This window comes from Python bivittatus, unplaced genomic scaffold (assembly GCF_059951505.1).
Source record: "Python bivittatus isolate LINGU-HERP-01145 unplaced genomic scaffold, Pbiv_v1 ctg000680_np1212, whole genome shotgun sequence".
NCBI classification, from domain to species: Eukaryota; Metazoa; Chordata; class Lepidosauria; order Squamata; family Pythonidae; genus Python; species Python bivittatus.
This window is the reverse complement of record NW_028277095.1, coordinates 8,357,826-8,369,439: the sequence shown is the minus strand read 5'-3', so window position 1 is coordinate 8,369,439 and position 11,614 is coordinate 8,357,826. Positions and strand designations below refer to the sequence as shown.

Sequence of the window (11,614 nt, the reverse complement as noted above, 5' to 3'; positions counted from 1 at the left end):
TAGAGAGACACCTGAACCAGATCACTTGATTGGTCACGCAAACCCCATTGTCTCTTTTGTCCTTTGTAGTTCTTATTCGCCTTTTTTCTCCAAGTTTCCATATTTCTTTGTGTCTTTCTTCTATAAGGAAAAACTTTGGCCCCCAACTATGCAGTTCATACGCTGGTAAAATTTCTGAGAGCCTCCTGGGAGAATTAAGGATTTGTCAGTCTATGAAAATGGCACCAATTCCTACCTGCCATGATGAAAAGAAGTATACGAAAGAAGAAAGGCAAGAAAATAAGTTGGTTTTTGAAAAAATGGAGAGACGACTCCCACACCCCTAACTGAATGAGCATCCAGTAAGGAGTGAATAAGCAAGTTGCCCCAGAGGAAAATGGTTTATGCTTGACCCCACGGTAACCAAGGGATTGTGATGCTGGGGCCAATACTCAAAGTAGATTATGGGGGTGAGGATGATGTCATTGGAGGACGTAGCATATCAAGTGCCCTCATCCGGAGCTGAGGATGTGATCAGCAAGCCCTAAATTTGGTCATGGCCGTGCCGATTGACCCAGAGGGCTGCTGTAAAGAAAATGTGTAAAACGTGCACGAAAAGCAAAATCCTGTTGTTTATAGATCAGCTCTAGGGCTTTCTTCCTCAAGGGAGACAAATATCCATTAAAATAACCCCTCCAAGGGGCCTCCCCTCCAAGCTCAGAGATTTGTGCTTCACGTGGGCAAAGCAGCTGATCGTGTCTCTGTGGACTGATAGCCTGTCTTTCCAAAGCTGTTCGCTCCGTTCTCTGTTTCGCTTCCTTTATTTAAGCTGTAAAATTCACTAAGCGGACATGTAGAGTTCGTGCCCGTGCATCCAAAGGAAAATATGGACTCCTTTAGATGCGCTATCCATGTGAGAGGAGACTTGCGTGGTTCAGAATCACTGGAAAGCCTTAGGTGCAATAACGATGACAGTTCTAGCATTCTGAATGCGAAGCTAGTCTGCTTCCAGGAGTCCCGAGACCAAAAGGTTCCTGGTGACGGGCACACTCCTTCCTTACCGTCTGTCCTGCTCTTATCCTTCCTCCTCAAGCTAGGGAGATCTTTGGGGTGAGGGGAGCTGCAGAAAGCTTTGCAACTGCTGAGGTGGAAGGACCCTCTCCTGCAGTCTTCTGCTCCCTTGGGAAAACAGATTGCCTGCAGACTTAGAAGCGTTAAATATAAAGTTTGGCATGAGAGAAAGTCGCTGGATTCATACATTCCTTTGGGACTTCGAGATTTCTCTCACTGTTGGGCTGTTTGTGGCCTTAGAGGGGCAAGATCAGCAGGCAGGAACCCTGATGGAGACAGGCAACTGCCTAGATCCTGGAACCCTATCTTCTGCCTTGGCAGAAATTACCTTTCTGAAGGGGAGGAGCTAAGGATGAGAAAGTGTATCTGATCTGTATTCTGCGCTCCTATTAACGCACCCCAAGACTTTTCTGAAGTCGCATCAGGCTCCTGGCTGTCGTTTGTGGACGACCAGGCACCCAGATCCCTTTCACATGGACTACTGCAAAGCCAGGTCTCCTCCGTGTTTCTGACCCAGATTACTTTCCTGCCTGCTAAATTCCGCCTGAATCATGTCAACTCAAGTCTGTCTAGAGCTTTTTGAATGGCCTCCCTTCATCCACCGCTTCCAGCTTCCATCACCTGTAGATTTGTTAAGTCCCCCCAACAACTATGTCGTGAGGAAGATGTTCATCGGCGCAGAGCCCAGTCTCCATCTGACACCGCTTTCCAAGCTGACGTGGAACCACTTACGAGGGCTGTCTGCGTCTGCTCATTTAGCTAATTGTGAAGCCACCTAACAGTACTTTGATAGTCCATATTTCACCATTTTACGGAAGACTTCATGCATTACGTTGTTGAAAGCTTTGCTGAACTCAGGGTGTACTAGGTTCTTTCCCCAATTTATTAAGCTCCTTAACTCTGTCAAAAAAGGTGACAAAGTCAAGTTCGCATGACTTGTGACCAATCCATGCTCGCTTTCGTTCATTGTTGCTAACCTATCCCATTGCTCAGAACATGCTATTCAATAATCTGCTTGAAGGCCTTGCCCTGTAAGGATATCAAGGTGACAGGGCTATAACTTCCCAGGTCGTCCTCCTTCCTGTTGTTGATGATGAGGGCATTTGCTCTCCTGTAGTCCTGGATCATACCAGATCTGTAAATTTCTCAAAGGTCAAGTTTCCAGATCTGGGATTAGCCAGCTCCTTCAGTAGTCAGGCTGGAATTGATTATTCATTTCAATTAGCTAAGTGTTCTTTTACCCTCTCCTTGTCTACCCAGAGGTGCAGCTCCTCCTTCTGAAAGACAGATGCAAAAGGGGAGATAAGAAGTTCTGCTTCTCACCACAGCCTGTTAGCAGTTCACCCCTTCTTTTTCACAACTCATGTACAGGCTGTTTGCTTTTCCTTTTGTTTCTGGCACAATGGTCTTGAAGACTCCGAGTCAGAAGCTGCTGGCCTCCAAATACCAGTTGCAGGGAAATAGTGGCCAAAGTTGATGGAGCTCCAGCTTCCAAAGGTGATTGGCTGGGGTGAGAAGCCAAAGGCTGGATTAATATGGACCTCGACCTGATCCTGCTGGGCCTTTTCTATGTTTTTAAGCCTTCTGTTTCGTGTCTCCCCCAAAATGATGTGTACTATAGTAAATGAATCACCCCAAAACGGAGAGATTTTCCCACTTTTAATTAACACGTTTGAAGGCATTTCAATAACAAAACTAACTTTAAAAAGCAGTGCATTTAAAAAAAAATACTGTAATATAACATTAACTAGAAATATAAAATATTTTACAGATCCTTATTTAAAAGAAAACTGAAGGATGTGAAAGCGACGCATACAACAACAATTAATCTCTACAAGAAATAACTCTTGAATTTGCTGATGAAGATTCTCTGTCATCCAGGTGGAATTAGCTGGAGGCTGATTCATGATGGGCCGAAGCCGACATCACACCATTTGTCCAGACTAACTTTCTACCCCACGCCTAAGCCTCAAGACCAACAGCCGCCTAAGCCAGCTTCACGTCTTCCTCGACAGAAACTGCCAGTAATTTCTGTCCCTACTCAACAGCTGAGTTTAGATCTGCCAGATCGAGACCCAACGCCAGTGTGCAAGCAGGCGCCCCTTGCTCCAATCCCACCCGCCACAAAGCTGTTGGATTCTCAGCTCCTGCACACCAAGACCAGGAAAACAAAGGCTTTTAGAGAAGCACCCAGTCTGACCGAGGCCGGTATCCGGCCAAATGAAACGTCAACAGCCATCAAAGCCTCTCCTTTGCTTCAGGATCCCTCTTCATCTCCCCCATACGAAGGGGAGAGGGAGGAGGCAGCCCGCTGGACCTCAGCGAGGAGAATTAAAGTCTTTTTGGAGCGAGAGAGAGAAATGGATATCTCTTTCCAGTTTGGTCACCCAAACGTTGGCTCTCCTTGGCGATAGGCCACTTCAGTCTTTCCCTCTGGAAGATTCTGGGCAGGGAGCTTAATGCAAATTGAAGAGGTTGAGTCCTGGCAACTGGATTTCTTTTCCTTTGCTTTGAAATGTTTTGCTGCTTGCCCAAGCAGCTTCTTCAGTCTGGCAAGTTGGTTGGGGGGCCCCATCAATGTCTTCCAGGGTGGCTGCATTCCTGACTTTTCCGAGGTGACTCCTCAAAGTTCTTCAGCTTCCCCTCACCCTTATGTTTGCTCTGACCGCTGTCGGATTTCTTCTTGTCTCCCCAGGTTTTCAGAGCGGCTGCATCCTGCTTCTTTTCCTGGTGAGTTGTTGCCCCAAACGACTCTTCCTGATACAGTATTTTGACCTTCGTTCCTTGTACAAACAAGCTATAATCAGCTCTGGTCTGCACAGACGTTTCATCAGGCTGTTTGGTAGCATGACGTGCAGTCAAGGAGTCTGAATGCTGGCCTCCTCTAACCTTTGAAAGGTCCTTAGGAGACCTGTAGAGACCAACAAGCTCTCCTTTGCCTCGTGATGTGGGCATTGGTGGTAGCTTGCCCCTTGAAGGATCCGCATGAGCCTCAGTAGAGCTTGCCATTCCCAGAGTGCCAGTGGCCAAACGTGGGAGATCCTGGGACTGGTCTCCATCACGCCGGGGTAAGGCAGTTCCCGCAGCATTGTCCGGAAGGGAGAATAGAGAAGGGCTTTCTTCGAACACGATGCCTTCGGTTGTCAGGACATCGACCAACTCCGTCAGGAGCTGTTGTTGCACCTGGAAATCACCGATATAACCCATTAACAGGGTTCCTTCATGTTCTGAGCAAGAAGGAGATGGGTAGTGTTTCTTCTTGAGCTCAGCTTGAACATCCATCTCTGAAAGAAACAAAAACGGGACCTATGATTGGAGGACCCCAAATCTCTTCCAGTTGGCTGAGACAAAATGGGAACCACTCTTAGGTTCCCATACCTCTCCCACCTCCACATTTGCCCCTGCTCGACTATGAAAGAAGGGAAGAAAGGACTGTGTGCAGCCTCTGCAGACCTTTTCTGCCCGTAGCAACTTCCTTCTCGGTTCACAGCGTCAGAACAGGCAATCTGCAACCTACAAGCTTGGAAAACTTTGCAGAACTGGCCCAAGGGGGGAACACGAGGCCAGTAAGGACTGGCAGGAATGAAGCAGAGATTACTTTGGAGAACATCCGGGGGGATCATCAGGATGAAGAGGTGCTTCTTCCACCAACCTCTCGCAAATGTTCAGAGATGTGGTCTCATCATCTCTGGGAGTAATCCAATTGCCATGGTACAGGACAGCATGGCTCCCTTCCCTCCCTTGAGGTCGACTGCTGCGTGCCAGTGAACCTCAGTCAGCAACTGATCAGGTACGCCCAGTCAGGCTGGACTCATCTGGCAGACTGAAAATGGGTGAGTGGTTCCCCAGGTTCCCTCCTCAAATACCGGGAACCACGCTGGAAGGCAGCTTCTTAATCACTCACCTTCTGCGTTAAGATGTAAGATTTTTAAGAAGTTTGCTTTAAGATTAGTTTTAGGTTTTATGTGTCGTAACTAGGTATATCAACTAGTTTTTCTGACTTGGGTCTGGATGGATGTCGATTATTTATGGGGGATTCGTCTCAATGCATTGCATCCTCTACAGCCCACAGCAAAATTTCACGCATTTTGGAAGAGCGTGATGAGACTGTGCACCTTCAGGCATCTTGCAAGGGATCCTCCCTTGGCAGGTGGACAATTTCCCCATCTGCAAGACTTTGGCACTCACCATTCAGCCCACACTAGTTGCCATGGGCTTGCTTTGATGCCTCTTGGAGCAGAGACTGGTCCTCAGTTTGAGGCTCTCTCAGCCTGGAAGGACCCCAGAAGCGCTTGACTAGCACGTGGGTCCTTCCTGCTGCCTTGAGCAGGGAGCAGGAGCAAACTGATGGTAGGAAAGGTGGGTTTGCTGCCTGAAGCAGGTCAGGTCTGTGGGTAATTCCTGGAAGCAAGTCTGCTCAGCACTCACCTTGCACGCCAGGAAGGATTTGAGGCATGTTCTGATAAACAGATGCTAAGGATGAAGCAGGAGCGCAGGGGACCTCAGGTGTCCTCACATAGTGATGGAGGGGCCTCGGGTAATGCTCGCTTCTGGGCTGAGCAGGTGCTCCGTGAAGATGGTCAGGCCGGGAAAGGTGTTGTTCCCCATCGGGGGCTCCGACCTCTGAAAGAGTCAGACAGAGAGGAACCGAGTGAGACAGAGGGACTCTTCTACTTCAAGTGAGCGCTGCCGTGGTGGAGGCAGCAAGCGACCTGAGTGCCTTGGAAGTTCTCCTGCACAGTCCCATGGAAATTACTGAAAAGGCAGAAGAGGATGGCGATGTCACTTCAGGGAGGTCTGTGCAGCATCATTTCCAGATGGGTTTTCTTGGCTGGTTGGCACAGAGGCAGGAGCACGGGTTGGACTGCTGCCTGACACTACTCCATATGTGCGCCAGCTCCCTCCCTCCAACCCACCTGGGCATCCGTGCCAAGTGACAGGCTGTGGCCCACCAAAGCCTCTTCGGGTTATTGGTGGAGACATCCCAGAAGAGCCCCTGCTAGCATTGCACTGAAGTCCTGTAGGACTAAGTTTCCTGGAGTACACTATAGAGGTAGAGAAGAGAGAGAGAGGGAGGGAGAGAGGGAGAGGGAGAGAAAAATCATTATTGAAATAAAATCAGCACTCGGTGCTTTATAAAGGCAGCCAGCGTGATAAAAATCAGCAATCAGAATAAATAATGCATGGTCCTATCCAGTCTGAGAAAGGCTGTCCTTATTATAATGAATCAAGCAAGCATTTGCCCCAGAAATGGCAAAACGTAATATTTTGAAGCTTTATGTTAAGAGAAACCCAAAGTGAAAGAATGACCAGCACACACCTTTGGGGTCTGCAGGTGAGGCGTCCCCACTGCTGGGTCTTGCTGGTCCTGCTGGAACTGAGGTCTGAGAGATGTGAGGTTCCGCCTCTTTGCGGCCCAAAACCACTTGGCTGGTGGGCGATGGGCCTTTGCAGAAGCGATGCGCTTGGAGGGGAGGCCCCTTGGAGGGGTTATTTTAATGGATATTTGCCTCCCCTGAGGAAGAAAGCCCTAGAACTGCTGTATAAACAACAGGATTTTGCTTTTCGTGCATGTTTTACACATTTTCTTTACAGCAGCCCTCTGAGTCAATCGGCACGGCCATGACCAGATTATCCACAGTCCCCAAGGGAGCCGCTTGGCCCGAGAGCCTCCAGATTCCCTGTTGTTGTTCAGTCCTGAAGTCGTGTCCGACTCTTCGGGATTCCCTAGCAGGTATAATCACTGACACGGGACTTTCCAACTCGTACTCCACTTCGCCCAGTGGGAACCTTCTAGCAGACGGTCGTTTGCACTGAAGAGGAGCCACGTCCGCCTGAATTCAGGATGGATAAAGTGCGATCAGGAAATCTCAAAAGAAGATTTCCTTCCTCTAGACATCAAAATGAAGTTTGGAAAGCAATCAAACTGAGTGATCTCGCACTTAGGGCTTGCGTGACCGATCAAGTGATCTGGTTCAGGTGTCTCTCTAAGAGAGAAGGGAGCGCTTTGCTTTGGGCTGAATGTGTGGACGCCCACTCCGGTTTGTAAATGACGGTCTTAGAGCTTGTTCAAAAACACATGTAAAATGACCAGAGGCTTTGTGTCATGCGCAAACCTAGAAAACGTGCTTGCCACTTTCTCCAGGTTTATGGGTTAGGGTTAAGGTTCATATATTTGAGATCTTGCTGTAGGTCATGAATTTGGAAAGCAAAGCAAACCACACCCAGCTTCTCCCCCAAAGACCCCAGGGGTCACTTGGTGAGGGGAGCAGGATGAGGAGGGGGAGGGCAGGAGAACTGCCCACTCGGTCTCTTCAGCAGTCTGTGGGCTCGTGAGTTTCGCTTTGGCAAGAGAGGGAGAGAAGCATCCTTGTGGAGGTATCTGGGTGGAGCCACCCGTCCGACCCGTTGTGCCCTTGGCAGCACGCTGATGATTCGGACATGGAGTTTGTTCAATGAGTTAGGAAAGACAGTACAAAAACTGTTAAAAGCTCTTATCCACAGAAGTGGGAGAAGGGCAGCACTTGCCTAGTACATGGCCAGGAAGGGAATTTTTTCTGATGGCCTTTTATTTCCTGGTCTTGGTGTGCAGGAGCTGCGAATCCAAGGGCTTTGTGGCGGGTGGGATTGGAGCAAGGGGAGCCTGCTTCCATGCTGGCTTTGGGTCTCGATGTGGCAGATCTAAAGTCAGCTGTTGAGTAGGGACCAAAATTACTGGCAGTTTCCGTCGAGGAAGACGTGAAGCTGGCCTAGGCGGCTGTTGGTCTTGAGGCTTAGGCATGGGGTAGGAAGTTAGTTTGGACAAATGGTGTGCTGGTGGCTCGGACAAAGCATTGTCTGATGGAACTGGACTGACATTCTTTATTGCCCTAGATGAAATTTTGCTCTTCCCCAGTGGGTACAACCCTTGTACAGACTCCATCATTTGAAAAGCCAGGTTGGTCCTGGGGACTGGCTTCGGTGCTTCTCCTGCTCCTGTTTTGGGGTAGTGCTTTTTGCTCTTCGTCCCAGATAGGCTCACGTTCATCCTGGCTTTCTCTTTATATTGTGTTTTCGACTGAATCTTCTCTAACACCGAAGAGTCTTGGCCCATCTTTAGATGTCTGGAAGTCTGGTCTCCATGCAGTTTGCTTGGCCCTTGTAGTGGAAGTTCAGGAAGGAAGGCCTTTGTGTCCTCAGGGATGGTGAGAACTTCCCGACGCATCTTTGCCTGAGTAAGGGTTGGAAGAGGTTCCAGAAGGCAAGGGATGCTTTTGGTTCTGGAGGCATCCGCTGCTGCCGTGGCACGGATCCTTTTCCAAGGCTCGTCTCTCTTTTGGAGAAGCTGCTCTTTTCCCCGAGTCTCGGAGGACACGTTGCCCTTCGTGTTCTTCTGTTCCATTTCCGGGTGGTTTCTTCCTGGGGCAAGATCTCTTCCTGACATTTTGATCTGTCTTCCTTGTACAAACAAGGTATAATCAGCTCCGGTCTGTGCAGATTTTTCATCAGGCTGTTTGGAAGCATGACGTGCAGTCCGGGAGTCTGAATGCTGCCCTCCTCTAGCCTTTTTAAGGTCCTTAGGAGACCTGCAGAGGCCAACAAGTTCTCCTTTGCCTCGTGATGTGGGCATTGGTGGTAGCTTGCCCCTTGAAGGATCCGCATGAGCCTCAGTAGAGCTTGCCATTCTCAGAGTGCCAGTGGCCAAACATGGGAGATCCTGGGACTGGTCTCCATCACCAATGTCAGTGAGTAACAGGGTTCCTTCATGTTCTGAGCAAGAAGGAGATGGGTAGTGTTTCTTCTCGCGCTCAGCTTGAAGATCCATCTCTGAAAGAAAGGAAAAATGGAACCTATGATTGGAGGACCCCAAATCTCTTCCAGTTGGCTGAGACAAATTGTGAACCACTCTTAGGTTCCCATACTTCCCCCACCTCCACATTTGCCCCTGCTCGACTATGAAAGACGGAAAGAAAGGACTGTGTATCTCTGCTCCATGGGACCGGTAGCAGGAGGATTTCTGTCCTGAGGTGGGAGTGGTGCATAAAAATTCTGGGGGGGATCCTCACTCTTCCACGCAGACTCAGGAGGTTCACGGGCTGCTGAAAGGGGAAGCCCTGGTTCTTCTCCTAGAATATTGGGCGTGTTTGAAGCTCCTGGAGGGAGGTAGCTTTGGCTGCTCGCATTGCCTGGGGTTTGCTGAGCAGGGAGTTTTAAAGTAGGAGGCTGCCCACAACGTTTGTTCAGACCTGGTAACTGTGTTCCGGAGCCATCTTCAGGCTCTCCTCCTATCGTAGAGGGATCTGTCATCAGACAGCTTGGAGGCGGAAGATCTCGGTCTTCTGCTGCCCGGGAGTTACGATTGTGATCTGTAACAAACAGACAGAAAGAGGGGAGAGGCCATTAGCCATTTACCTGTTGATCAGAAAGATTAACACACATACATGGTTTTGAGTATGTGCATTCAGAATCTCCGTATGCCATATAGGAATCATGTACCCAAAACCGGGATTGTTGTTTGGAAGCTGGGAGAGAGTGGTAGAGATTCAGAGCAGGTACTTACTCCACCGTTCAAGGCTCCTGCTGGAATGTTCCTATTCTGAAGGGTGAACCCCCAGGACACCACCATTGATTGATTGGTTGATGGATTGATGGATTGATTGATTGATTGATTGACCACTATTACCACCAGCTCTCCCCCTCCTTCCTCAACTTCTCTCTGAACCCAGTAGGGGTACTTTGCTTCTTCCCCAAATGTGGTCCTAGCAGATTCTTCACCCTGAGGACCTCTGCAAGATTTTGGAAGCTCCAACAGCTGGTTCTCATCTTCTATTGGGAAGTCTTTCTGCTATTGTATTCCTCCCCAGTACAGAGCTACAAATACAAGTGCGAAGAGTAGTAAAGAGGTGATAGTCATGTATCTGGGCTGGTCTAGTGTATCCTGGGGTTGCACTTGAGGACCTTCCAACTGTGATTCTATGAATTTCCCACCCATTTCCCTCTTTGTGGACTTCCTTTCTGCTTTTCTTATCCTTGAAGATGCTCCATATTTGGGTAAATTCACATGGATTCTTTAAGAGCTTCGTGGGTTCCTTAGTGCTTTTCCTCAAATCCCATAAAGTTGGCGCTGGGGCCTTCTGGCCAAAAATCCTATGTGTGAATGGGTTAGTGCTTCTGGGTAGAAGGAAAAGCTGGTTTCCTATGTACACCTAAGTGTATCTGAAGCTCCCTCAACCATTATCCTCAAAACAGAAGCAAAATAAGTCTTTTTTCACTGAAGAGATCAAAACTGAGGGATTTGGTCAAGTCAGTTTCCAGTAGAGGGAGCCATCGATGTGAGATCAGGAGCCTTGTTTACGTTGTCCCCATGGCACCCCCAGGATTCCAACAGAATGTGATGATCCAAGAGGGAGCCCAAGGGGAGAGCAGTTAGAGCAACTGAAACCAAGTCAGAGGAGCCATTCACCAGATTCACCATTCACCACTGTACTATGCCACAGTTGGTTTAAGCATATTTGTAAAAAATAAAGCAGAAATGACATGATTCGTGTAGGTCTTAAGCTGTGGTTTACAGGCTCTCATGGCTGGGTTCACAAGCAGGCTAAGCCAAAATGAGCCAGCCAGATTTCAGATTTCTGGGATGAACAAACCTGGTGAAAGAGGACAGGCCAGCTCTACTTTGTTTAATACATGTTAGGCCAGTAAGGCGAACCTACGACACACGTGTCAAAGGTAACATGCCACAATGCTTTGGGTGACACGCCCGCGTTCACCAACACCTGACAACAGGTATTCTTCCTGTCTGAGTTCCCAAAGAAACTGGATTTTTTCTTTCTATAATACATAGCACCACACATGAATGGACTGTATTTTTTTAAAAATAAATGAATGTCTAACAATTGTGGCTCTTTTGTTTGGTGGGGCGGAGAGGGGGGGTCACGCAGCAGCAGAGTCAGGTTAGGTATTTTCTGGATGTTTGACATGCTAACCCAAAAGTATCGCCATCACTGTTTCAGGCGGCGGCTTTACCAATTTTCCTTTCTGGTGGTCCTTGTACAGAGATGCCCACTCTTGATCAAAGCAAACCCAATTCAACCCAGCCCAACCCAAGCCACCATATCTCCATCAGATCCGTGGTTCCCTTCCTGGCCATGTACTAGGCAAATGCTGCCCTTCTCCCACTTCTGTGGATGAGAGTTTTTCACAGTTCTTGTTCTGTCTTTCCTAACTCATTGAACAAAGTCCACGCTTGAATCATCAAAATGCTCCTTGGCTAAAAACATAATGGTGTCAAGGGCACAACGGGTCGGATGGGTGGCTCCACCCAGATACCTCCACAAGGATGCTTCTCTCCCTCTCTTGCCGAAGCGAAACTCACGAGCCCAGAGACTGCTGAAGAGACCGAGTGGGCAGTGCTCCTGCCCTCCCCCTCCTCATCCTGCTCCCCTCACCAAGTGACCCCTGGGGTCTTTGGAGGGGAAGCTGGGTGTGGTTTGCTTTGCTTTCCAGACTCATGACCTACAGCAAGATGTCAAATATATGAACCTTAACCCTAACCCGTAAACCTGGAGAAAGTGGCAAGAAGATG

The 11,614-nt window shown here is 48.7% G+C and overlaps 1 protein-coding gene across 1 annotated transcript; it reads right to left on the bottom strand.

The window, feature by feature from the left end:
• Positions 1-2,626: 2,626 nt before the first annotated feature.
• Positions 2,627-6,527, bottom strand: LOC148214414 (uncharacterized). The gene is made up of 4 exons (XM_088152043.1): positions 6,371-6,527; positions 5,967-6,095; positions 5,479-5,673; positions 2,627-4,334 (listed from the first exon to the last, which is right to left on the bottom strand). Exons 2-4 carry the CDS (start codon positions 6,031-6,033, stop codon positions 3,625-3,627), a joined length of 972 nt encoding a protein of 323 aa, XP_088008169.1. The 5' UTR covers positions 6,034-6,095; positions 6,371-6,527; the 3' UTR covers positions 2,627-3,624.
• Positions 6,528-11,614: the final 5,087 nt, after the last annotated feature.